Source organism: Malurus melanocephalus, unplaced genomic scaffold (assembly GCF_030028575.1).
Source record: "Malurus melanocephalus ecotype Western Australia unplaced genomic scaffold, MMel_1.1 scaffold_1284, whole genome shotgun sequence".
Taxonomy (NCBI): domain Eukaryota; kingdom Metazoa; phylum Chordata; class Aves; order Passeriformes; family Maluridae; genus Malurus; species Malurus melanocephalus.
Window position 1 is genome coordinate 8,169 of NW_026624516.1, and position 27,425 is coordinate 35,593.

At 40.9% G+C, this 27,425-nt stretch overlaps 1 protein-coding gene across 1 annotated transcript; it reads left to right on the forward strand.

The window, feature by feature from the left end:
- RUBCNL (rubicon like autophagy enhancer) lies at positions 1-27,425 on the forward strand. Its single transcript, XM_057387656.1, has 16 exons — positions 1-515; positions 645-748; positions 2,786-2,894; positions 4,895-5,557; positions 9,084-9,169; positions 12,321-12,531; positions 13,419-13,523; positions 14,861-14,903; positions 15,260-15,392; positions 15,788-15,933; positions 16,676-16,740; positions 17,835-18,073; positions 18,848-18,909; positions 20,172-20,325; positions 20,444-20,534; positions 21,011-27,425. Exons 2-16 carry the CDS (start codon positions 677-679, stop codon positions 21,121-21,123), a joined length of 2,292 nt encoding a protein of 763 aa, XP_057243639.1. The 5' UTR covers positions 1-515; positions 645-676; the 3' UTR covers positions 21,124-27,425.

Genomic DNA, 27,425 nt, shown 5'->3' on the forward strand with positions numbered 1-27,425 from the left:
CGTCGAGTGGGCCGGCGGCGACATCGGCATCCTCTGCGCGGCCGCTCGGCGGGCTGGAGTCGTCGGGAATCGCGGCTGCAAGCGGGAGCGGGCGGCTAAGGCCGGGCGGGAGAGCGGTCGGTGCCTTGCGGGGAGCCCGGCGCACTTGGCTGGGGCGGCAGATGTGTCGGGGTCTCCCTCTGCGTGCAGCGCTTGCCGAGCCCTACATCGGCGCTGCGCGGCGTCCCGGGGACATCGGCGGCGTTTGTCATCGCCGCTGCCTGCCCCTTCGTGGCACCCGGCGCGGGTGCCTGTGCTGCAGAGCCGGGGCATGGGGACTTCGCTGCTGCCCGCTCCGCTCTGCTTCTGCCTCATTTTGCAGCAAACTGAAGTACTACAGATTAATAATCTTACTCTTATGCATGTAGAAGGCGTTCCTGTTGTGTTGCTTAAAAACAAAACAAAAAAAAAAAAAAAACCTCTAAATTATGCGCTTTTAAAAGCACATTTCCGTTGTTGCTGAGCTCTGCTTTTCGGTAAGCCTCTATAAGCATGCCAAGTGAAGACGGAAAACAGTACAGAATATGAACTGTAGAGTCTGCAAAACAGATGGAGAACCGCGGATAACGTGGTGGTGACTGTAATTTTCTCTCTGTTGCTTCCAGGTACTTAACCAAAAAATGAAAGCTTTCCCATCATGTCTCTCCACGCAGTAGCGCTTGCCAGCTTCAGCGGAACGGAAGTCTTCAAGCACCCCTGCTCTGAAAAGGTGAGGTAAGGGAGACCTCTGAATGGTGGCTCAGTGTGCTCCTTAGCTAGGGGAACTTGGTTCAAAAACCAGCTTTTAGTTGTCAATGGCCGTAGTAAATTATTTTTAAATGCTGGTGGAGTTGGGAAACCCAATCCCAGTGTTGGGGCAGGCGAGAAAGGCAGGTTTCTTTTATACTAGGAAAATGTCAAACTGTCAGTGGGTTTTATTGGTCATGGCAGTGTGTTGTGGTACATGTTTTATGACTAGGAATTTGAAATGTTTCTCATGCACTTCCGTTGTTGTATTTCCTTTTCAGCTCTTTAGTTGCTTTTTTTCCCGTTTGTTTGTTTAGGGGGGTAGTTATGTGGCCTTTTTGTCTGTGATTTAGTTGAAACTGTAGCACCTTGAAAGTAAATGGAAATCTTACTTGAATCCTCAAACCACCGATTGCTTCTGATAGCCAAGAGATGGGAGCTTGCTTAAAAAAAAAGATAAAAATTTTAAGACTTGGCACACTTAATAGCTGTGCTTACTGATAAAGTGCTTGCATTTATTCTGCTCTTAGGCAGTTGGGATACCTGCATTCTAAGAGGTAGAGTCCGTTAATTGCTAGTATTGAAAACAATTTTAAAAATTAATAAAATAATTAAAAAATAGTTTCTGCTTTATCCACTGTACTGACAATGTGATATTTATATGTACAAAGCCTGCCTACATGTCAGTTTTTCTGAAGGAGTGCAGAGGGAAGAAAATTAGAAAACACTAACAGATACTGAAAAGAATTTTTTCAAAGCACTGGCATAATCAAATGCTAAATATTTTACATTAAACATACTATTTTTGGCTTGAAATGTTATTCTTCAGTTAAAAGGGAAATTCTCTGTGGGTTTTAACTTCTTCTGCTTTCCATGAGTCTGAAGGATATCTGGACAAGATCTGTACTCTGGGTCACCTCTCTCTTCCATGCAGGAAGTGTAGAGGTCGACAACATGGGGTGGCTGAGGACGGCACACCTTTAATTCTCTTTTCTTTGCATGGGATCACACGGTGCAGGGAAGGGTGAGAGGAGATCTGGACATGCTTCAGTGTGCAGACATTCTTACTTATGTGGGAGAAGGCACAACATCTTGGTTAAGTGACTTTTAACGATGTGCATGTTGAAGCAGGGCATCCCTTTGATTTCCCTGGTTTCTGTGATGTGCTTTGGAGGTCCATGACATGCTTAGGGCACAAGGGGGTTGGGGGGACAAGTTTTAGGACCTCACAAGGAATTTTTGAGCTTATGGAGCATACCTACTGCTTTRCTGTCCTGAGTGTATCGTAGTACTTTGCTGGAATTAGCCCCTGAGTATTTGCACTAAATTGCTTCCCTGGTTCAGCTGACACTGGTTTGACAGTATGGTAAATCCAGCTTTGAAGGTAGAAATACTGAATTGGAAGCATCATGACTGCACAAAGTGAAGTGCTGATCTGGTATAAGCCTGCTCAGGCAGTTCAAATGGATTCAAATTTTTGGTCAGCTTGTACTGGCAGGCTCTTAAGCCAGGTTGAGTATCTGTCTGTGTCACCACCTCTCACTTTATGCTGGGTCAGTCATATTTGCTGTTCAGTCAGTCACAGTGCTGTTTGTGGAGTTGGGTCGTCATAGATTTAGCTTATAACTTGTACATCTAAATAGGCCGATGCTTCCAGATACAGATTGGTAGTTCCTTGAATTCTTTTCCACTCCATAGCTGTTGTTTTGGTACATACACAAACATCATATTCAGCATTTTGTATAATTTGTGCCTATGTGCACATTTAATCCTCCTGCTGTAGAGAGTTTTCTTTTGGTCACCTGCCTTCTGGAGTGAAACGAGGAATGCAGAGCTGAGATGCCAGTGCTCTCCAGACAGTGTATGCTTCTTGGGAGATTTTCAGGCAGCCAGAAATGTAGGCAGGCCTCAGAACAGTGTTCTTCCTGCTGGGATGACTCTGAGATGGAGGGTGTCATTAGCAGAATGTTATCTTATAAACAAATTGTCTGCCTTGTCTGCCTCTCTGTTCTTGTTGTAGCTAAACCACAAAAGCCTAAAGGTGGCATTCACCGACTCAGTGTGTTCTTCAAATCCCTCAGCGAGGATTAGCTGTCTTGCTCCAACACCTCAAATCTCTGTTCTCTCAGGTAATGCCAGTTTGTTCTAAATTACCTCCCTCTGGGGGAGTTTTGCTGGTGCTTGTAGTGCTAGCAGAAGCTGTCGGTGTTTGTGTGTACTAAACAAGTCTCATTTGTTTGAAGAGGGTTCGTTGCTTGTTAGCTTTGAGGATGGTACAACATAAAAATACATTTTACAATTTGCATGTATGAGTGGGTTTTGTCTTTTAGTGGTGGTTTGGCCATTTTAGTTAATATTGACATTTTGCATGTGGGGGGAGGGTGGAACAGGTTGGCCAGAACAGTTGTGGACGCCTCAGCCCTTTAAGTGTTCAAGGCCGGGTTGGATGGGACTTTGAGAAACCTGGTCTACTGGAAAGTATGCCCACCCATAGCAGAGGGGTTGGAAACTAGATGATCTTTCAGACCCCTCTCAGCCATAACATTTTGTAATTTTTGATTAGAACACCGAATGTTTTGTTTTGCACAGAGAAGATGATGATTGCAGCCCAAGTTAAGGTATTCCCATTCAATTGAAATGTCAGTAGTTACCCAAACAGCTTTCTTTTCCTGAAAAGATTGAAATATGTGTGTTTGAAAGTCAGCTAGTTTTAATTTTACCATTGGCTTCATTGGCAAGATGTTTCTTTGCGATTGCAGCCAGTAAAATGTGCAGTTTTGCTATTTCTGCAAGAGCTTTTTCCTGGTAAGTGGCAGGTGACTGATCCCTATCACTGACATGCTCTGGCTGATTTTGACCTGACTTTACTAGGATAGCTTTGCTAGCAGCCCTTGCAGTATAGCTTACATGTGATGTWCTTGGTTTTTTTCAGCTTTTTCTCAATGAGCAGTGGTCTTTATATGGACTTGCTCTTTCAAAATACATGGGTTTTTTGTTTTGGTTTTGATCCCTTCATTAGTAAAATTTCTTATCATGTAGTTTGAGTTCATGCAGACTTCATAGAAAAGTTTGTTGTTTTTCAATGAGCTGTGTCTAAGGAGAGTAATCTCTGGGCAAAGTCTGCAGTCTGCAAGACTTGCTGTTTTTTTCAGCAGCAGTGTTTAACATTCCTCTTTGTCCTAACTAGGAGTTCTTTGTCCTGGAAATAATTCTTGATTGTATCTATTCTTAGAATTTTACAGCTGGATTATCTTCCCCAAAGGAGACAGTTGTTAACTTCATTGTGTTGATGTGGTCAATGGTTTTGGTCTTGAACATAGACTTTGTGTCTGATCTCTCAATTACTTGAATTAAGGTAGTTCCTCTGAGGCTTTTATTTTTTTGTTTTGTTCAAGTTATAGGATTTCAAATTATTCTTCAAAAGCTACTGCTTGCAGTGTAGGCTTCTGTGTCCTGCTAATGTTGCCCTGTCTGTCACTAAAAGTAGTTTTTCCATTTTCTGTTGAGTTAGTCTTGCAGTAGATCACATAGGACCTTGGCAGTGCTTTTGGCTCTTTCAGAGGCATTTTAGTGATCTTGCTGTGACAGAGTTAAGTTTTTTATGGTTTTGTGTAAGTGTTGCCACCCCTATGAATAATGGACTGATGGTTACTTTAGCTATTTCCGCTCTGGTTGAACTGAAACGCACAAGCATGTTGACCTTGTATTACCAAATGTACTTTTTTTACTTTTTCTGCTCTATTGATCTTCCATGTCTTGCTGTAATGTGGTCTTCCCTTCTGTTGGCAATAGGACCTGTATCAGTAATAGTTGTGTTATCCTGTTTTGTAGAAGTGTTTTTGAGCACACTGATTAGTCACCGTTAAAGTGTTAGGTAATTGTGTTTGGCTAGTAGTAGAATACTTTGCTGTTGGTTTGCTGCCTAGCCTTATCAATGACTGAATTGCTTCCTGAGTGCTGAAAGCAAGAGTTTTCTTGCAGGAAGATGCAACAGCGAGTGGTCAGTGAATTCAGCTGTTTCCTGTCTTCTCACCTCTATAAAAAATAATGTGCATTTTATTTACATTGCATATTAACCTTTTCTTACTATTGTTTCCTAACCTTTCCATTTCTTCAATTTTCTGAACAGATGAATCTTCAAGGCCAGCAGTGATTGGACATGCTGGAAGTTTTGGGTCATACCCAGGCAGTGCTGAAGCTATCAAAGACATTCTCGTGTCTGTTTTAAATGCATCTGGTTTGAAGCCCACTTTGGTGTTGGAGCGGAGCGCTATGCAGGGAGCGGAGCATCTGGACAGTGATGTGGAACAGTGGGAAGAAAGCAGCGCTGGGGGCAGCCATGATGACAGTGACAGTGATTCTGCACATCTCAACACTGCCTGTACACAAACGGACATTCGGTTTACAAGGCCCCGAGTATGTTGGAACAACACAGATTGTGATTCCCCCAAACCTTCACTGGATCCTTTCCCTTGTCCTCAGTACACTGATGGAGATCCTGCTGCTTCCTCCTTGAATGGTTTCACTCTTTCAGGCATGGCCCCTCAGAAGCGTGACTGCTTTACCCAGGTGACATTGACAGGAGGCACCATCACATCCACTGTTGTGCATTCTGGAAAAGAATTTTATACCTCCCCTGAAACAGACTTGGCTTTCACAAGGTTGCTTTCAGATTCAACTGTCAGTAAAACGGATCTAGTGAAATACCCTTATGCCATGGAGCCTGCACCTCTCAGCAACAGTGACAAGTCTCCCAGTGGTCTTTCCCAGTCAGAGCCAGTCAATCCAACAGGTAACTTCACAGCTGCATTTTGTTGAGAGATTTCTGTGCTAGGAAAGACAACTGTAGTCTTTGTTTATGGTGATTGCAAATTAGACAAATGCTGCCATTCAAAACAGAAGAGAGGGGAGAAAGCTTAAAAATCAAGGAGAACCAGACGTTTCAACTCAGTAAAATGGGAGGCACCTTTTCTATGAAGACAGAGTTGGGGTTGTTCATCTTGGGGAAGGCTCTGGAGAGATCTTGTAGACTTAGAGGGGGGCTTATGAAAAAGAGAGAGAGTGATTTGATATTAGGAAGAATTTTTTTTACTTTGGGGGTGGTGAGGCACTGGCACAGGTTGCCCAGGGAAATTGTGGATGTCCCATCCCTTTAAGATTTCAAGGCCAGGTTGGATGGGGTCCTGAGCAAACTGATCTGGTGAGTGATCTTTGAGAGACTTGGTGTAGTGGAAGGTGTCCCTGCTCAAATGGGATTTGGAATGAGATGGTCTTTAAGGTCTCTTCCAACCCAAACCATTCTATGATTCTATGATGATAGATTATAAACTTCAGAAAAATATTGCAACTGAGGCCTGATTTTTCTGTTGGAATACAGGCAAAGAGCAGGGAGTGTTCATCCTACCTTTGTATTATAAAGAAAAATAACAAAAGCTATGGTTTGTTGGTTTGTTTTGATTTGGTTTTTTCTTCCTTTGGTCAATAGTAGTCCTGGTGGTTACACTCCACTGACCTCCACTGCCAAGTTCTGATCCTTTCTGGATGTTAACCCACAGCTCCTCCATGGTCTAAGTTGGCAGCCAGGTCTCCAACAAGTGAGTGCCATTGCAGGACAGGGTGCAGGACAGGGCTCTTAATGACACCTCTGCCATCCGGGACAGGCTGTCGTCAGCAGTTAGTATGTGACCATTATGGCTCTTTCCTTCTGCTGGGTGTGTCGTTTGCTCCGTGCCTTTGACAAGTGCCTGTCAGGGAGAAGGAAACCACACCCAGCAGTTGGGGCTGGCTGAGGCTAGTCATGCATGTTTGGGGAGCTGGGTCTGGAAAACACAGACCAGGCTCCAGGTCAGCAGGAACTGTGAGGCACGTGTGGAAGAACAAATAAATTGCGCGTGACTCGGCATTCTGGCATGAGTCGGATGTGTCACAAGCTGATGTTGGGGTAGTCGCACTGCTGGCTCTTCAGAAAACAAAGGGAGCAAGGAATGTGACAGCCAGGTGACTGAAGAAGAGCATCCTTGCTTTTACTAAAAAGTACTCCTCATAGGAGGCAAGGTCCTGTTAGACACTTCACAATGCATTGTGCTCTGTCTGCATTAGACTCAGGCCTGTTCAGTGTAAAGTGAAAACTTCTGCATTCCTTTTTGCTTTTAACCATTTAAGTCGCTACTGGATAGCTTGGACAATGAGGTCTCTCTCTTCTGCACTGTCTAGTACTATGAGGTTGTGAAAAGTGAATAAGAAAATGAAAAAGAAGAAACACAGTGTCTAATTTGAGGGCAGGAATTACACACTAGCATTTTCTGACTTACTATTTTTTCAGTTGCTATCTGAGAGATGGTGGTTTCTCACAGGAGAATTCCTGAGGAATGCACAAAATACAAGAAAATGACGTATTATCACTTAAATCAGAATATATAATTTTTTCAGTGGGATTTGCTTTTTGTTTAGTGGAATTTTCTGCTGGTCCTCTGAGATTCTTACTAGGCCTTGTTCATATGTTTGAGACCACCAGAGAAGGGCCCTTATTCAACCTTCTAAATAGGCTCTGTCATCGTTAGTGCAGAGCTTATGACTGAGTTTGGTGTTTTCCGGGGCTGGTTCATCACTGACAGTTCACCTGGCTTTTTCTTACTTTTAACCTCTGTACATAAAGGTCACTTCCTTCTTGGGCTCTTAGGGCTCTTTCCCCAGCCTCAGCACACTCCAGGCAACACTGCTCCAGAGCAGAAGGGCAACCAAATAATTGTTCTGCACCAGACCCAGTGTTGCATCCCATTGCTGGGTGTGCTTCTTGCCTGTGCTTCTTTTACATTCTATTTACTCAAAGATGCAAGTGGGATGCAAGAGTTAAGCAAAGAGCAAGCTCATATTAGATCTCAAGGTCATATTTAAGTGAATTGTGTCTTATCTTTTAAAGAGAAAGGAATAATTTTCCCATTTCCTTATATCTGTTTATTATTTTTAGTTTAGAGAGTAATGTTTGGTATCTTAACTGGTGAGAATATAGTCTTTTATCAAGCTATAGAGCTTATCTAGTAAAATGAATCATCAGGTAGGTATGAAAATAACTTAATTAGGCCATTAAATCTGTTTTGAAAAGTCATATTGTCAGCCTCTGTTTTCCTTCATGGTATGCACAATGGAGGTATTAATAATTCTGTACAAAAACCCTCCGTCTGTGTCGCTACACTTGAGCATGCTATTGACTTTCCAGTTGATGTCATTGATGCTCAGGGCACCATAATGTAATTTCTCCAAGTAAGCCCATATAAATAATCCAAACTAGGCCTGAGAGTCAGTGCCCCTTAACTGGAAAAAAGGTTTGTATAAATTATGATCATATTTTGTGGGATCTCTTTAGCCTTTCTATGACTTTTGGACAAATTTAGGGAAGGCATTTTTTTAAATAAAAAGCTGTTGATTAAGCCATGCTATTTGCAAAGGCTTTAAATGGTATCTGTGGTGGACATTTGCTACCACATGTGCTGTTTTATCCTGTAAACATCACGAGAATGAAATGCAAACTGCTTGAGTTCAAGGTGCAAGAAGAGAGTAAACACCAGTAAATACTTGATATGTGCTCTGCTGTTCAGTGAAAAGCTCTTTTGGGGGAAAAAGAGACAAATTTTGTTTCACATGCTCATCATACTCATCAATGAATGCTGGGAAAACAAAACTGCTATTGTGGGAAGCAAGGAATACTGTGGCTAATGCCACAGCTGGACATACTACCATTCAGTATGGATTGCATTTGGAAATAGGAGGAAGATTTCCTCGGGGTATGGAAACATAATGGCAAAGTGTTTTCCAAATTTACTGTAGTCACACAATGCCAGCAGTGATACGGGGAATCTTTTAAAGGCTGGTGCATTTCTCTGCATGCCTAGTCAGCAGTGAGATCTGTGTTTCTTCCAGCAGCTGTGTGAATGAGCAGAGCACAGGGTTAGCTGGCTGTGTCACCAAGTGCAGAGCATCACTGCAAATCCAGCCTCATGTTCTGTTTGTGGCTGACCCCAACAGTTCAGGCCACAGACTGGAGAGAACTGGTGAGGGAGTGCAGTGGTGCTGTCACAGCACAGCATTTAAACTGTGTTTCTCTGGTGGTTGATGTTCATGCTTCAGGTTGCCAGAATAGTTCACATGCCAGCACGTTTCTCACATTTTTCTCCTCCTTAGCTTCTACCACAGCCTCCAGCCCCGATGGTATTCAGCTGTGGGAAAAAATAGTTTGGTTTGCTTTTTGGCAGTCACCCTGCGTGCATTGTGGGAGCTGCAGAGGAAGAAGTAACTAATAAAAGTTCTTATTATACCCACAGGTTCTACTTCTCCTTTGAACATAAGTGCTATACCCTTGAATCGTTCATTGCAGGACATCTGCATGCTTCCAGAGGATGTGGAAAAGGTGAGGACCACAAATGTTTTTTACATTTCATACTGGCAAAACCAAATGACAAGAGGTGTTTCTCAATAAAAGAACTTCCTGAGAGATGTACTAATCTTTASAAATACTTGATTTCCCCTCTTCTTGTCCTCTGTGGGCAAACCTACAAGCCTAAATTACCTATTTTGTAATTTATTTTCTTCTCTTTATCCATTAATTAAATATTTTAGTTCTTTTAAAATAATGCAAATATATAGGAACACTGTACATTTACACATTTCATTCCCTAATTCCCCCACACATTGCTTGAGAACAAACTTTATGATTACTTTAGTAACTTTAAAGTTTCATTAGAGTATGCTAGATAGAATTTGTTGAAGCTTCATGCATGTGGATAGGATTTACCTCATGCTTTTACTGTCAAAAGGTGGGAAGAGGATGGCGGTTTTTGTATGTGCTCATGATGAGCATGTGAGATTACTGTCAAAGAATTATAGAATAGATAACAAGCACAATAACTCAATAACAGTTGCAGTAATTCAAGCAGTTTCTCATGGTTTCTACTAAGGGCCCCAAACAGTCTTAGGTGTGTTGCCAGATGGGCAGTCCACTCAAGCTTATAAACAGAGCTAAAGATGAGGTGCTAAAGCTGTCTCACATAATTCTGTGTGCTAAATGTTAATCTTTTCCAACAGTGGAAAAAGAGGGGTTAATGGATTGCAATAAGTAGGATTTAATATAAATGGCTTTAACAATATGCCTAGAAAAGGAGATTTTTTGCTGGGCTGTGTGCATGTGGTCCCATGTCCTGGGTTCAAGAGGTAATCATCTTTGTACAAAACACTGGTTTTACTGGAGTGGCAAGTTCTGCATTTGATTTGAAGCTCTCAACATCCATAAGGTGTATTTCAAACAACAAAGCCCACTCAATGAGTCGCACACCAAAACTCAATAAACTTGTGAACTAGCTTTTCATGCTGCTTTGTTTGAAAGGCGTTTCAGAAAGGAGACAATGTTTCCCCACCTGTAATGTGGGAACTAAAACAAAAGTAATTTGCTTCAGACACCAGGAGACCTGTGAATAGATACCTGGATTAGAAACCACAATCTCACAATCTGGGTATTAAATGAGCCAAGATTTTATCACCTACTATTACTGTTAGGAGATTGGGGTCTGATGTGATTACAGGTTAAAAGATTGCAGGAGCACAGTCCCATTCATAATAAATAAATTGTAAAGCCTGCCTTTAAAAAACTCCAAACAACAAAAAACCCCCAACCAAACAAAAACTACACCAAATATTTTTAGCTTGTGGAATAATCTCTTTGAACTTTAGGACTGAAAACTAAGGTACTTGTGGTGTCAGCAAGTCCAAGAGTTGATGTTGTGTGCCAGGAAGGAAATGGGTCAGACAATTTTAAAGAGGCTTTCCACTGATCTGAGTGGGTGGGAATAGAAATGAGAAGGTTATTGTGTCACAGCTGAGTTGGGACTGCTTCCTAAGGTGAGGGAGCTAGTAGGCAGGGATGAAAGCTGATAATAATGCTGAATACAGAAGTCCCTGTATTCTGTTTCATCTTTTTGCAGTGGAGCTCTCTCTTATACTGATATACTGTGCTCTTCAGTAACCTGAGGCTTTTTAAATCTTTAAAGTAGGAGATACCTCCCAAAATGAAAAAAGGCTGTTTAATTATTTCTTTGCTAGTGGAAAGATAGGAAACTCCTGGACTCCTGAAGTTCACTGAAAGTTACCTCTAGAGAAACTGTGCACCAAACAAGTAATGTTAATCAGTGTTGGGGAAAAGATAAAAGATATCCAAACACCCAGAGGTACTTGGTGGGTGTTTTCTAATTCTAAGATTAATCTTGTCTACATGTATTTGTCTGTGAGCAGTAAGAAAGCTGTGCTGTCTGTGGTGCTCCTTGAGATTTAGCTATTTCTAGACACTGATGTCTTTCTTCATGATTCCCACACAAGTTGAGGGGATGTCATGAATAGTGATATTGAGTGGTACAATTTTCTGAACGTAAGCGATTTCTATAGAGCTTAAATTATCCTGCACTCAGAATCTCTAGCCTTAGATACTCTCCAGCTTAGATACTTACTACAGCTTTTTAGATGTAAGTTTAGGTTTGCACATTGTAGTTGAGAGGAGAAAGGGAGAGTATCCTGGCTACCTCTGGGTTTCCACCCAGGCACCTGAGTATAAGTGTCTGTCCATGATGTATCCACTTTTGAGCTGAGACTGGTCTGAGAACTGTGCCCAGGCTATCAGCAGTAGCTCAGGTCGGGGTGGTGCGATGCTCTGTTAGACCTCAGCAAGCAATGGATACAGCAGTGATATGAGGATAGGGAGCCTGAGGTGTGTGTAGATGTCTCAGTGGTCCCTTTTCATAGAGAATGGGTGACCAGGGCAGCCAAGATGGCAAGGGACATCATGAGGAAATGTTGTCTGTTTTGGAAATGCTACAGTGAAGCATTGGAACAGCTATACCATTTTTCAAGGCAGTGGTAAGCCCGTGGTAGCCAAGTTCCCACTTACCCTTATCGCAGACCTTCTGTGTAGCTAGAGTTGACCATGTAATCCATCACTGCATATTCCCTACTTCACTGTCCTAACTCTTAAAGCATAAAAACATTTTACTAGCTCCTGTTCTTCCCACCACATGAAGATCTACACTGCATTCAAAACTTGTCACTTCTGGCCCCTCCCAGTTAGCATGTGTGCAACACTGCTCGTGCACATGATTTGTAATTAAATCATGTTAAATACGTTACTTGGATGCATGCTTGCATACTAAATAATGCAGCGTAACTAGAAAACTGCACTCTAAAATGCATATATATATATATATATATATATATATATATATATATATATGTCAGTTAGTCATGTAACCAAGTTCATTTTCATCTAATACATGGGTAAGATAAAAGTAAATTGTATGTTGCAGTCAAGAGTGAGACAATTGTCTGGGCAGTTGCATTTTGCATATTGTCTCTGAATTGCCCTTGGGGTGATTTTTTTGTGTTTAAATAAAAGGTGTGATAGATTTGCATTTTTCTTTATAGAGTTGAAAAAGTAAGGGGGTAGAATTATATATTTCAATTCATCTTAACTAAATATCAAATATGCTGTGTACTAATGAACTTTGCAATCCTGTGTCCAGGAAAACGCACACTTTTTTGTTGCGGATATGATTATAGCATCGCTAGAAAAAATGAAATGTAATATCCTAAGCCAGCAACAAGCAGAGTCCTGGGGTGTGGAGGAAACAAGTGCCTCAGATGGCAGCTATCATACCGATTCAGAGTTACCTTCTTACTCTGGAGTGAGGAAGTCTGATTCTTCTGTTACCTCTTCAGACAGTGGTTATGAAGGCAAGTTACTTAATTTAGAATGTAACCTTGTCTGAAAGCCTTTGCTGTTTGTTTCTGTACAAGAAAATAGTAAATAGATTGGGGCACTGCTTGGAATCAAATCCTCTGTTACCTTCTTTGAGTCTCTGGGGAGCTGGGTCCATTGAGGATCACTGTGCCACAGGTATGTTTCCTGTGGGTCAAATACTTTCGTTTTGGATGCTCACACCTGTGTTTTATTTATTATAATAATTTCTCACATTAAAATTGAAATTTAAGGTTCAAGTGCCACAATCCAAGCATGACTTTCCACAGAGTGTGCCTGTAGATGGCTGTTTTTCTCTCTGCTTAAATCCTTTCTTCTTTTTGTAGTCTTTGCAACTTGGCTCTTAATGTGTTTGCTTCTGCAGTATGCAGATGAGGCCATGCAATTGGTTTGAGTGACACTCCCCAGAGTATTCACTCACATATCGTTGAAGGCAAGATAATAAATTTTCCTGGCATTATAATGCTTGAGTCATTGCATTTTGAGCACATGCATTTTTAAGTAATTTTAGTCTTTTAAGCAGTACAGATCTTAGGAATGGATAATAAGTCTAAAGTCTAAATGACATAACTTCTGTGGAAAAATATGGGGTGCTTGGATATGAGAAGGGCCAAGACCACTGATAATATAAAAGATTTGGGTTTATCACTACAAGATTCTGGCTAAGAAACTGAGGAGCATACACTGCAGGACAGACTCCCAAGAACGGGCCTGCCCTGTGTATATATAAAAACAATTAAAATTGCTCTGTAAGCACATTCGGTGTGCTAAAGTTTTGGTAAGTGGTGAAAAAGGTAAACATAATTGCAGCTACTTATAAATGCAGGAGAAGTTTAACTGATTTTATCCTTGTCCTTGACAGGCTCTGCTTTGCTGCCTGCCAGCTCCCCAGTGCATCTAGCATCACATCATGAGGTTACCAGATTTCGTTGCCACAGTGATTCAGAGGATGAATATGTAATTATTGGTAAGACTTTAAAATTGTAACTGCAGAAACTGATTTATTGTTCAGTTGAATCTATTCCATTGTTTGGGAATTCTGTTGATTTAGTAGATGTTATCATAGGAGAAATCAAATGAGAAAATGGAAACAATTAAGTGTGTGTAGCTCCTTATTAGAACACACAGAGAAATAGCAGATTGGTGCAGGATTTGCTTTCTAGAAAAGAATATCTTTGCTGGTTTGACAGTGTGGTGAGCTGACCCTGGCTGGATACCTGGTGACCCCCAAACTACTCTGTCGCTTCCCTTCTTCACTGAATCCTATTACTAAGGATTAAACCAAAGGAATGTGAGTGAAAAAAGTGTGAACTGGCACAACCTCAGTCAACTATAGCAGCATTGTTTGAGAGAATTTAGGGCATGATCATTTCCTAAGTAAAAAGATTGACTAGGTTTTAGGCAGCCTCTCCCTTTACTTCAGGATTAGAGTAGAATGTCTCTGTTCTCTTATAGTCGTATGTCCTTTGGTTCTCTTTAGGACACCCTGGATTTTGGTTGGTTAGCTTCTGGTTTTTACACAGCCAGAAATTGAAACCCTTAAAAATAGCCTGTGTAACTTTAGCCTCGGTTTTATTTTTTCCTGATGACAAATGGATTTTTATTGTTCTTTTTGGTTTTAGAGATCTCTTTTTTCACCTTCTCTTTCTCTGATCCACCAATGAAGAACTAGCTCCCAAAAGACTGCATTCCTAGTAGCAAGAGTTACTTTGAGATGTATAAATGGGGAAACATTTGTCTTGAGAGCTATAAACATAGTCAAAACTAACACTACCAATGTGAACACCTTGCTGGCATAAGCATAATTTGTCTATGTAAACAAATAATGAACTGTGTCCTTTAATTGCATTCATCTCACCTACTACTAACGTGTTTACAGCATTAACTGGTATGTTGGTGATTGGTGTCACCRAATACCTGTCAGTGTCCAAAAATATTAATGTGGCCTCTCTTGCTTCTGTACATTATTATTTATGTTGAGTGCCTTCTAGCTGGACCTTGACCAGCAAGCACTTAGTCTCTCCCTACCATTTCTGCTCTTGGAGGCAGGCTGATGGTGATGATAGGATGCAAAGGTATTAGGGAGTATTCTTCATCATGTCAGAGATACGCAGAGGAGATAAGACTCCTTTTGCTTGTTTTACAGCCAGGGCTGAGGTTATTTCCCACATCCAGCAAGGGTGTTGTAAAAATTAATATATTTGACACTGACACTGGTAACACAGAAGGTAGATTTAAAACAGTGCTGAGTAACAGATGCTTTGTTTCTTAAGTGGCTTGATAATTTTTTCTTCTTTACTGCAGAACTTGAAGACCTTGAAAGTCTGTCTGTCGCCCCTGATAAAAGGTGTGTATCTTTACTATAACAGGCCTGTGGCACTATCTTTTCTGTTGGAGCAGCTTTCTGGTGGTTCTTCTGGCTGGGGCAGGGAAAGGTGTGGGAGTAGTAAATTTGGCCCTCCTCAGGAAGGGGAAGGAATGCTGCTTGACAGCAAGTGTCCCTGGTGCTTGGCTTAGCAGTGTTTCTCTGGTCCCTGACTCTTGCTGGAGGGTGGTGTCTGTGGCTCTTGAGGGCCTGGGTGTATCAAAGAAAAAGGGCAGGAATGAAGGAATGGGAGAGAACTTCTCAGGGATGCAGAAAAGGCAGCGGAGATGCTGATGACATGCTGCTATTTTTCACTGACGATATTCCTTACCTTCCAGATCATCTTTTGAACCAGGCAGTAATTCTGCTGAAGCAACAGCGCAGGAGTTGTGCAGAGCTTTCAGAAAATACTGGTTGCAGACAGACTCTGCCGTTCAGCTGTCTGGTTGCCTGAACTCATCGAAGCAGAGAGTGAGTCTGATCTGAAAACAACAAACTCTTTATTCAGTTCCCCAAATAATCATGGTCTCACTGCAGCTGCTTCACTGTTMGGAAAAGGAGGAAGTTACATTTAAAAAAAAAAGAAAGAAAACAAATGCAGATGAGTGCTTACAATTTATTAGTTCACTTTAGATAAATTTTTAGAAAATGTCTTCACTCTCTAGCAATTTTCAACACATTTAAGACACTTGTGACCCATGTGCTTTCTTATGGGACTGGTGTGAATTTGACTGAGGGGGAACTACATGCAGGTGAAAACTGAACTTTAAAATATCAGTGTAAACGGAGATAAACATTTCCCACAGCATTTAATATATGTCCAGCTGATAGGCTGGTTATCTTCATGACCTTGTCTTTCCCAATAGTCTGTGCTGAAAGAAGAGATTCCAAGAGAGCTTGAGTCCAGTTTGAATCTGGCTGAAGAAATAAATATCATATCCAAGTTAAGAGGATCTTCTGGCTGGTCTCCACCAAGATCGCAGATTATATTTAATATTCATCCTTCAGTCAAGTAAGTTTTACTGATCTGGGCATTATCATTTAGTATAGCTCGGGGAAAGTTTATGGAAGTAGCTTGGGTGATTAACAGATCTAGTGCATGTGCAGATGATCTGTGAACAGATCTAGAGCTGGTGCATGACAGTGTTCAGCAGTGTCTGTCACCAGCCTCACTAGAAAACAGATGGCATCTTTTTCCCTCTCTTGGCTTATCCAGGTTAACACAGCACGTGCAATTTTCCATGTGATAATACACGTACTGTTTGGTGTTACGGTAGCAGTGCTCTTAGCTCCTGAAAATTTCATTTTGTGACACCACCTGGAGAATATTCTTGGCTTTCCTCACTTTTCTGCTAATATTTCATGGACAGATGGTTTTCAGAAAGCAGGGGGAGGCACCAGGTCATGTGGGAGGAAATTGCTGTCTCACCGTGCATCAAATGCTGTTAAGTGCAGACAGTAGTCAAAGTGGCTGATCCCTGTGTTTCTCCAGGTTCAGTTACTTTTTCAATTGCAAATGTGGATTTTTCCCTCTCCAAACTTCATGATTATTGATGCCACCTTAAGCAATGGAAAATAATTTAGTTATTTCACCAAGCCACACTGAATTCCCCTTCTTCATGTGTAGGAGTAGGAATCAGCTCCTGAGGTGGAGATTCTCCCTGGTATCAGTGTAACTTTTGCACTTTGGAAGAATGTTAAGTAAAACTGTGGTTTGGGTGCTGTAAGGTCTAACTATTTGCCTCCATATACAGGAGAGATGCAGTGGTGGCAGCTCAAAAATTCATATGTGTTGGTTGTGGAACCCCGATAGAAAGCAGTAAGTACTAAAAGTGGGGAAAAAAAACCCTTAATAAGTGCATTACTAGTAATCAGACTATAATCTTCACCAACACCGAGGTATCACAGTTGTGAAACCATCTGAGCCAGAAGGAAAATCTTGTTGTTGGATGTGCCTGCAATAGTCAGACAGACATTGGAATCTTTCCAATGTCGGACTTTTTCACTGTGGCCAGAATACCATACTTGATAGATGTCCTTTTTATACACAATAAAAATTCATAACTGTCAACAACAAAACAGGCCAAAAAAAAAAATTAGGCTTCAATGCTGGAAAGTGCTTGTTTTTTACATAGTTCAGTTGTTTCTCTTAATAATTCTTTTCCTGTGCCAATTTAAATACTTCCAAAAGCCTCTTTTTAGAGACTTTATGCAAGCTTGTGGAATATGTGGTTATGTTGTTTTGGGGTGTCTTTTTAAAACTTGTTGTTTCTTTAGATCTTGAACACAAAAACTTGTTTGTTTTTTTTTTTTTCCCTCACCCAAAATTTCTGATACTTTGTGAGAAGTGCTTGAAAGCACAGTGATTTATAGAACTGACAATCAAACCTTGCCTAGGAAATCTTCGAAGTGGTGCTCAGGTCTTGCTCACAAGACCAGCGTTTGTGATGGCCTGTGAAGTATCAGCAATGTATGATGGCACATTAACACGAGCAAATACGAGATGCTGTACTAGCTGGGAAAAACCCCACAACCTCGGGGTGTGAAAAAGTAATGCTTTTAATTTAAAACATGACTCCAAAATTGGTGGAAGTATTTTTGTTGTGTATTTTATCTCATGTCTCTTTTGTGGGTAAAGCAACAGTGGTTTCTCTTAGATCTTATAGTGATAATTATGAGTTGAAAAAATGTGGAAATGAAGAAAGCTTTCTGTTCTAATGCCAAGTACAAACCTTGATATGTGTTCGCCACAATAATTAAAACCTCCTACTGAAAAAATAAAACAAACAATAAAAAATCCCTTTCCCTTCATTCAAGTACATCTGAGTTATTTAGACAGAATCGGCATACAGACAAGAGTTATGTCCCATAAGGTTTTAAAATATTAACAATTTCATTTCTGCCTACCTGCAGAATATATCAGGAGACTCCGCTATTGTGACTACCTGGGGAAATACTTCTGTGACTGCTGCCACAGCTATTCCCAGTCTTCTATTCCTGCCCGAATACTTTCCAAGTGGGATTTCAAAAAGTACTATGTGTGCAACTTCTCCAAACACCTACTGGACAGCATATGGCAGCATCCCATTTTCAATGTGTCGTGTATTAACAAAACCCTCTACACGAAAAGCAAAGAAATGGACAGGGTCAGGGTAAGTGTGGCTTTTTTTTTTATTTGGAATTTCTGGGTCTGAGAGTTTCAGGAAGAAGTTCTTAGGGCAGGATGTCCTTTGTGGTATGTATATGTGGGAAGGAGGTGGGTTGTTTTTTCTGGCTTACCCTATCACCACTTCTGGGACTTGCCTTCTCTTCCTTCAGGTGAAGGGGGCAAAGGGAGGAGTTTCCAACCTGTGCCAGAGGTCTCTTTTGCTCTGTTGTCTTTGGGAGGTGTTTCCCCTGTGGTTTCTAGTTTTAGTTCATGGAGGGCTGTTGGTCTCCTGCAGTAAATATTTACATCTTCCTGGCTTTTGACTGTTGGAGAGTTCAGAAGTTTTTGAATGACTCCTTAATTTTGTGGGCCATTAGGGGAAATACCCTTGGCTCATGTAAGAGCAGTACCTCCTACAGCTTGAGGAAGTGTTCTGCTGAAGATAGCAAGTAGGCATATGTTCCCTTCTGGGCTGAGGAGACACTTACCTGTTCCTACACAGGTTTGGGTCTAGCATGCATCAAGATCTGCAGCCATTTGTGACTGAACTTCCTTCAGTTGTCAGGGAATAAAAATAGTCTTTGTCTGCCTTTGGCTTTCTTGCATTAGAAAATCYATTTGTTTAATTCTATGCTAAGTGTAAAGTTTCTGATTTTAGGTGTGGTTTAGTGTACTTGCAAGGCTTGCTGATTCAAATAGTGGTGCTCCTCACTTATGAATATATAAATGTAATGTTTTTAATTTAAAAATGGTTTTGTTTTTCTCCTTCATCTCTTAGGACACACAAGAGCAGCTTTTTCATTTAAAAAAGCTTTTGAAAACCTGCAGGTTGGCTGAAAGGTATGGACTGTGATTATGCATGAAAAATAGCTTAGTAAAATGTACATGAYGTGCTTATAGGGCCTTCTTCTCTAGAGACATTTGGGTGCAGTTTTAAATATGTTGGTGTAATGAGAGAACTCTAATAACAAAACTACATTTTATTGCACTGCAAATGCTGAGTGAAGTAGAAGTTTTATGTGGTAGCTGTTTTTTGTAACATAGTTAGACATTTGGTTTCTGAATGCTGAATGATTTTAGTTAGGGCTGTATTTTTTCCTGTTCCGTCTCCCTTAGGTCCTCATTGATTCTTAAAAGTTCAAAGATACTTACTTATCTTTCTGAGAATATTTGTTTTTAAAAAATATGTTGTGGTTTTCTTTCTTTTTTTTATTAACAACTATGTTCCTTGAGGATTTAAAGATTTCTTCCACAAATCTGTCCTAATGCTCCATTTGGTTTATTCTATAAAAATATTCAAATGAAAGTAGTAGTAACCAAAAGTGATAAAGGCCAAAACATGACCTTGCTTGTTGCTAGAAGTGAAAGATTTTTGGTGTTCACCTTTCCAAACTGGGCATAACTAATACGTAGACATGTGAATAATAAGACCATTGCTGCAGAATTGCTGACCTTTTTAAGAACAGGCATAAGCAAAATACAATTTAAAAATAGATTCTGTTTTCTCTTTGGCATAGACCTCTTCTCTATGCATTAATTACATGTTGTTCTCCAAAAGCAAATAGAAACATGTTTTTGTCTCTCCTCCCTGTGGTTCCATTACCGAAATAAATATTAGGATCGCTGTACCTTCTATTTGCATCAGTGATATTTTAAAAGCAATAGCTGTTTCCAGTGTTCACCTGCTCAACACAAGCACAGTTTCACACAGTAGGGACTTATGCAAGATAAAACCCCTCAAAATCCTCTTTGCAAAGCAAGTAAATAAGCCTAGTTTAAGAGATACTATATGGGATTTTACCTACTGTTCCTGAGGTAGGAGAGGGCCCTTTACACATTATTTAAGGATTGCTGGGATAACTGTATGGCATCTCCAATGCTTGAGGAATGTACAGTTAAAAGCAGATAGTTCATTCTAAATCTTTAAACCCTCCAGTTTTTATTAAAATTACCTCCAACTGGAAGGGGAAGTAGGATATAGCATACACTTGCCTTGTATAATCCCAGTGTGACTACAGAAGTGAAAGAGGCTTATTCTGAAAATGTACTTGAAAAGCAACTTTTTATAACTTGAATTGGGTTCTATTTCTCTTTGCTTTCAGTGTACTGAAAGAATTTAAACAAGTCCCCAGCCATCTGACAGAGGAACAGCATCTATTCTCACTGGATGATCTGGTGAAGATCAAACGAGGGCAGTTACTGCCCCTTCTTAAAGATATTCTGAAGAGCTCCACCTCTCATGTAGATGGCTGTGAGGTAAGGAAAAAACAGGGCTCTTAGTGTCCTTGCAGCTGCTACTATGAGGAAATACCCTGCTGCTGTTCCCAAATTTTTTTTTGTAGATATAAATTCAATCCTTTTTGTGTCGTTCTAGCTCTGTCAAGCAAAGGGTTTTATCTGTGAATTCTGCCAGAGTGCAGACCTGCTCTTTCCATATCAGACTGCCAAATGTAAAAGGTGCCCAGGTATGTTCCCGACCAAATGTTTTTTGTTTTTTCCTTGGGGAGATTTTAGTGTATAAAACTGTTTAGATTTATTTTAAACATTGAAAAATAGCTTCACTGAAAGCATGCATATTTGAAAGCCTGCATGAGCATTTGGCAACCATGGACAGCATGTGTCTTTGAAAACCAGCCTATGGCAGCTGTTTCATATCAGTGAATTCAGATGGCAAAAACAGAGGTTTGCCTGAACAGGGTTATGCTTGCAGGGGGAGGCTACTTTTTGTGTCTATGCATGAGAGAGCTGTTTGAGCAGGTCTTGTCTGCAATCATCATAAATTAATACAGTGGTGGCTGTTGTCCTGACCTTGCACTGCTTCTGTTTACTTTTGTACTGATGTGTACATGATAGAGCATCATTCAAGAAACACAGCTATTGATTTTTCTTTTTTATTCTGTTCTTTTTTTCCCTCTGAATGCTACTCTGTATGTATAAACAGAGTGCAAAACATGCTTTCACAAAGCATGCTTCAAGTCTGGAGGCTGCCCCAAATGTTTGCGGATCTCAGCTCGGAGGACGCTTTCAGAAACACCATCACTGGTGCCTCAGTGAAACTGGATTACTCTGATTGCTGACTTCAGAAGATGCTCAAAGCCAAATCTTCAGGTGCATGACTAAGAGTTAAATAATGTTGTTTTAGACATTACTGTTTCTAATGCATGTATCCTTTATGTGGGTTAAAATTAAAAAAAAAAAAAAAACAAACAAAAAACAAATGTCAGCTTTATTATCCTCATTGAAAACTTACCCTAAAGGAGTTTCATCTTATCTGGTGACAGACTGGATGTAATTTTTTTGGGCAGTGTTTTGTTGCTATGTTTTGTCCTTGTATGTAAGATTTTTAATACTATATTTTTTCATGTAAAAATGATTCGTCTCTGCAATTCTGCAGATAATGTATAGATAGTAAATGAGTGTTGGAAGTCCTTGCCTTTGTTTGACTTTGGAAATGGGGGAAAAGTGGTTAAGTACAAAATCATTCTCTAAAAAGTTCTACAATACATAGAAAAGACTTGTCTGCAAGCTTTAGGCAGATGCTAATCTGAAATTGCTGTGGCAAATGCTTATTCTGAACCATTGAATTTTAAGTTTCTTTTAAACTCATCTATGCAACAGCTTGTGGTGGGTTGACTTGGCCTGCTGCTAGAAGCTCACACAGCTGCTCTCTCACCCCATTCCCCAAGAGGACAGAGAGAGAAAATAAGATGGAGGAGTTCACAGGTTGAGGTACAGACAGGGAGATCACTTGCCAACTACTGTCATGGGTGAAAAAGACCTGATTTGGGGAAAATTAAATTTATTGTAAATTAGAAATCGAGTAGGGTGGTGAAAAGCAAAGACTAAACCAGTAGGATCCCCCTACCTTCCACCCATTTTCCAGGCTGAACTTTGCTTCTTCATTCCCAATTTTTCTACCTTATAGCCTGCCCCAAGTGGTGCAAGGGGGATGGGGAGTTGGGATGGCTGTCTGTCCATGACTGCTCGTTTCTCCTTCTCCTGCCTCCACACACTTTTCCCCTGCTCCAATGTGAATCCTTCCCATGGGCTGCAATCTTTCAGGACAAACCTGCTCCTGCACAGGCTCTCCAGGAAGATGTAGTTCCTTCAGGAAATGTTGATGGGCTTCAGTGGTGTCCTTTCCGTASACTGCAGGGGAATCTGTGCTCTGATACCTAAAGCACCTCCTCCTCCTCATCCTTTTTCACTGGCCTTGGTGGGTGTTTTTGCTTCTGTTTCTCATGCTCATTCTTAAAGATATTTTCTTAGAGGTATTACCATCTTGGTTGAGGTGCTCAGCCACATTCCACACTGTGTCCATCAGAGCTAGAAGCAGTTGTATATGGCATGGGGCAGTCCTAGACTCTTCACACAGAGGCCACCATGCAGCACCCAGTGCCAACATCTTGCCACCTCCACCAACTACTCCGCTTTAGAAGTTTCTTTCCAGAACACTTAGAAATGTGAGGAGAGGCAATGAGTGATCAGGAGAGGTGCTCCCATTTAAATCCACCCTCACAGCAGACCGAGTCCTTGCCTAAAGGTGAAGTATTGGAAATTCTTTCCCTGCCTGGTTGGTTACTTCTATTGAAGCCCTTGCCTTCAGAAAGGTAGAGCAGCTGCTTGAACCTGTAAAACCGTTTTTCTGTTTGTGCTATGAAGTACCAACGAACAGAGAAATCCCAGGACCTAAAAGCACATATCAATGTCCTCATTTCTCCACTGGGGTGCTTATAGCATTTTGAATTTTTTTGTTCTTATTTTTTCTTCTCCTCATCTGCTTSCTCCACTTTTAGCAAGGAAAGGGGCTGTTACCTGGGACTGTGTAAGTTCACCTCCACAATAATGTTAATAGTACTACTAAGGTCATTAACACTTCCACTAATCTATTTTTTCTGTGATCAAAAACAGCTTACCTACTTACTGCTCTGAAGCAAGATTAGCATCTCTTACTCAAGATCAGCAGTGCAGGGTAAGATGTGGTAAGAAGGAGCCTGCTTATGCAGCTGACTCTAATATTACACAAGAGTAAATTCTCATTTAAGTTGGGTGCACAACTAACTGAATCACATGAAAAGCCTTGCTGCAGGGATTTTGTGCTTATGAAGGAGTAGACTTGAATGATCCTTCTGTGGAACAACCTGCAGGGCAGCTGAATACATCTTTTTCACTATTCATTAATTTAGAAGAGCCAGATCTGGTTTCTGGCTGTGCTTTTCATAAATGTTCAAGTCTTATTAATCAGTAGCAGTACGCAGGAGGGGGAGTGTCAGAGAGCAAGTTTCGTGCATCAAGTGTTGATATTTCACATGTGCTCAGTTCAGTCCAGGTCTCCATAGAGCATGTGCAGCTTATCCTCATGAATTATTGCTATCTTCCACAACACAGGTTGCAGCAAGAGCAGATCCTCAATAACTCTGTAAAGCTGGCAGAAAGCAGAAGGCCTGAGAGTATCAACATGCTGATAATCCAAGTAAAACTGGTTAAAACGTTCTGCTGCTGAAGCTGTAGTGAGTAGGACTAAGTTGTGAGGTGCCAGCAGGCCGGTCCCATCATGGGAGGAATAACAGAGGTCACTATTTCCTACAGTTTAAGGGATACTGCTTTTTACTTAGCTCTGGAGGAGGGTCATACCAAACGCACATTCTTCTGTGCTGGTGTCAGCTCAGGATAGCACAGGAACATCCTCAGGCTATTCACCCTGAACGTCTTCTCTGGTGAGCAGCAAGGCCTAGGTGACTAGACCTGTAGACACAAACATTTATGTGTGGCTGAGGTGAGAGTGTCTTCTTATTAGTGCTGTCCCAGGATAGCAAAAAGCAACCATGATGAAATTGAAAGGATGCATTATCTTTCCATATTTGGTGATAAAGTGGTTTGGGCAGAAAAGGATGACTTCTGTGCTACACACCCTCTAAATGTCTTTAGGGTGTAGCCAATTTCTTTCAATCCAGTTTTGAGACTCATTAAGCTTCTCAGATCGTTACTGACTCTTCATGAGCATATCTCATATCTCTGTGGATAAGTACTGACTTTGGTAATTTCTGAGGCTAGACAAGATGATAAGGCAGATCGAAGACAAGACTTTTCTTTTTAAGAAGCAAAAGCAATATGGCTACAGTAAACTTCTTTGCAGGGAGTAAAGTCCTACAGTCCTTACATATGTAAGTCCTGAATTCTTTGATAGGAGCTGACCTGAAAGGATTAGGAAAATTTACCAAGGATTTGGGCCAGTTCAAAACTAGCTGCCTGCTAGCTAAAAAGCTGAACATGTTTCACATGTTACAACAGACCTGACTCTTCAGCTACAGAAAGGGAGTTGTCAAACTTGTCTGGTTGCCTGAGCAATGACAAGCAAAGCTTGTTCTTTGCTGGGGGGTTTTATGGTACCATGTGGATACAACAGGAGCGCTGCGGAGGACACTACTGGAAGAGCACTCTCAGGGGCTTTGAAGGTAGAGAAACCTATTCCTAGCTAACTGCCTGCCTTACTCCAGAGGGAGAATTCAGGCAAAGACAGTTTTATTAGTAATTTCCATAGGCACAAGTTTTCAAAGAAATACAATCCTAGTATGTTATTCTTGCAGTTATCTATTTTACCTGCTTTTTCAATAGTTACTTCTTTGTATTGATTAGTTGTATTTTCCTTCTTAGTTTCAGTTACGAGTTTTCTGGAGGTGGAAATGCTTTGCTAAGACTTTGTGCAGTGCATTAAAGCCAGGATTTTTCATGATGTATCATACAGCCACTACTATAAACAACAGAGTAATATTAATTATCAGGTGTAGTATGCTCTCACAAGTACAGATCTTGTTGTGATTGTAAGCAAGTATGTCAAATACTTAAGTAGTTTTATGGGTCCATAGAATTCCAGGGATGTCTGCCACACCCATTCACTTCAAGAGAAGAAAACATCCATGTGTTTTACAAGAAATTATATTTTGGCTGCTTTTGCACACAGTGTATACAAACTTTGTCAGCAAGAGTCTTTCATCCCTTGACAAGCCTATTTTCATGCTTTTAATCTTTTAAAGGGAATCTATCTTGATTTCCCCACATATGCTCTATGACTGCTGCTTGATACAGCTTTCATTTAGGCCAGCAGTGTGAATGCTCTGAAAAACACCTGAAGTCTTCTCTAAGATATCAGTTTTACTTACATGGTTCAGCTCTGACAATTATTGGTATCCTTTGGTCTAGTGTACTTGCCCTCCTTTGTGATTCTGTACAGGTCTACTAGACCCTTTAATTTTGTACATGTAAGTGCCACGTTTCATCACACATTGTGTTATCTGTCTAACCACAGACTGAAAAGTCTCTGGAAGATTGCAAAACCAGGAGGTCATTAATGGAAATATGAGTAAAGGAAGGAAAAGAGAGATTGGAGTTTTCTATTAGGAAACAGAATCATAGGATCTTCAAGGTTGGAAGAGACCTTTAACGTCATCCAGTTAAACAGATTTACAAGGATTTGGGTAGTGTACACATTAGTGGAGTGTTGAAAGAGCTAAAAGAAGTTCTGCACCAAATAAGTCAGCTATCCTGTCTTCCATGGCAATATTTTACTTTTGTCTAGATTAAAAGGAAAAATGCAGGTTAAATCTGTTACCAGGAAGTTAAACTTGCCCAGAACTGGTCTCTGGTACCAAGGAAAATTTGTGCAAGATGGGCCAAATTGCAATACTCCATGCTTTTGTTCACTGTGAGTCACCAGATCCAGCATTCCTGTTGTGAATGACCCCACATCCATGCTAGTCTGTTCCACATCACCTGGTCTGTTCCTGCTGTTGGGAGCCAGAATTGTGCCATGTTTAGGCTTAGCAGTCAGTAGAGCTGTCTGTGATTTAACTAGAAATAACTTCAGTGGCTGTCCCTGGGTTGCTGTAGCCACTCATGATCAGGAAAGTTTACAGGTTTGCGGCTGCCAATTATTTGCCTTCCATAAAATGCTGGCACCTACCTAAATTATTTTTCCTTACCAAATTGCTCAAGGTTTGCTATTTTAGGACTTTTTGCGTCTTAAGGAAGTGGAAAAAAGAAGTGGTTTTTTTCTGTCTCCCCACAATTCAGGTTTCCCTTCAGTGTATCATTTTCTCTTCACCTATTCACAGCCAAACCAAATGCAGTGCCAGCCTGCTCTAAGCATGGGGCTGGACAGCAGGGGGACTTGGAGGACAAATATGATCCCCAAGAGGGTCAAGAGTACCAAAGCACCATTTGCCTAGAAAGCAAGCTGGTTTATATAGAAGGATAGTAAGAAATTGAGGAATTTGTCCACCTAATTCTGGTGAGCAAGAGCCAGATTCTCCATAGCCTTCAAGGATATAAGGGTGAGTGTCTGTGGAAATACCATGGAGTACCTGTGCAATTGCAGGCATGGATGGTATGAGCAGACCACCACATAGACAGGGAAACCTGACCCAAGGAAGCAGCAAGAGTTGGACACCAAAATGACCAAGTGTCCAACTGCAGGGATCATATCCATGGCACAGATTTTTGTAGTAGCAGTGCCCATTCCACAGCCCTGGGGTGGTACCTGCTTCCTAGTACATTACAAATGAAGCCAGACATCAATGGCCAGGATCCCATAAAAAGTGCTGAATTCCAGATTAAAGAGGAACTGAATAAGAAAAAAAAAACATTCCTCTGAAGGCCTTATTTCAATAGTCGTTTCCAGTGACAATTTTTCCATTGCCTAGGGGTCTTCTCCTCAGGCCCAGAATTGCCCTAGTCTGAGCATCTCAGTTCCAGTTTCCTGCCTGTGATTTCAAAATGGTGAAGTCTGCCTGAATGATGGACAGATGCTTGCTCAAGAGAGCCCAGGGAACTGGGGGAAATGTTTGTGGAGCATCTTTCAATATCAGCTTATAGCTGGGAACGTAATTTTATTCAAGTGCCTGTCTGAACAGTGCAGTGTCTGGATGTTCTTGGATCTGTTTGGACAATGGACATTTGCAGGAGTTGAGCTGGACTGATTTTGGACAGCTGCTCCCACTGTTCCTGTGTCACTTATCTGAAACGATCTGACTTGGTTTACTTCCCCAAGCAGCAGCAGCAGTTCCTCTTGGATTCCTTTCTCTGCTATTTTAGTCAAGGCATTTCCAGTTGTCCATAGAGCAAGATTCAACAGACATAAATCTCCACTGTTRAAAGCCCCTCTTCTCCTAGGCCTGCTTGCTTTATTCACTTTTTAAAACATTTTTGCCTCTTTACAGTCTAGGTGAATGTCTTTATGATAAAGTAAATAAAATAATAAAATACTGTTGCTATTCCATAAACTAAGGATGATATGAAGGAAGACGTTTGCAAAAAAAAAAAAAAAATAAGAAAAAAGAAAAGAAAAATGCTGTCAGGTC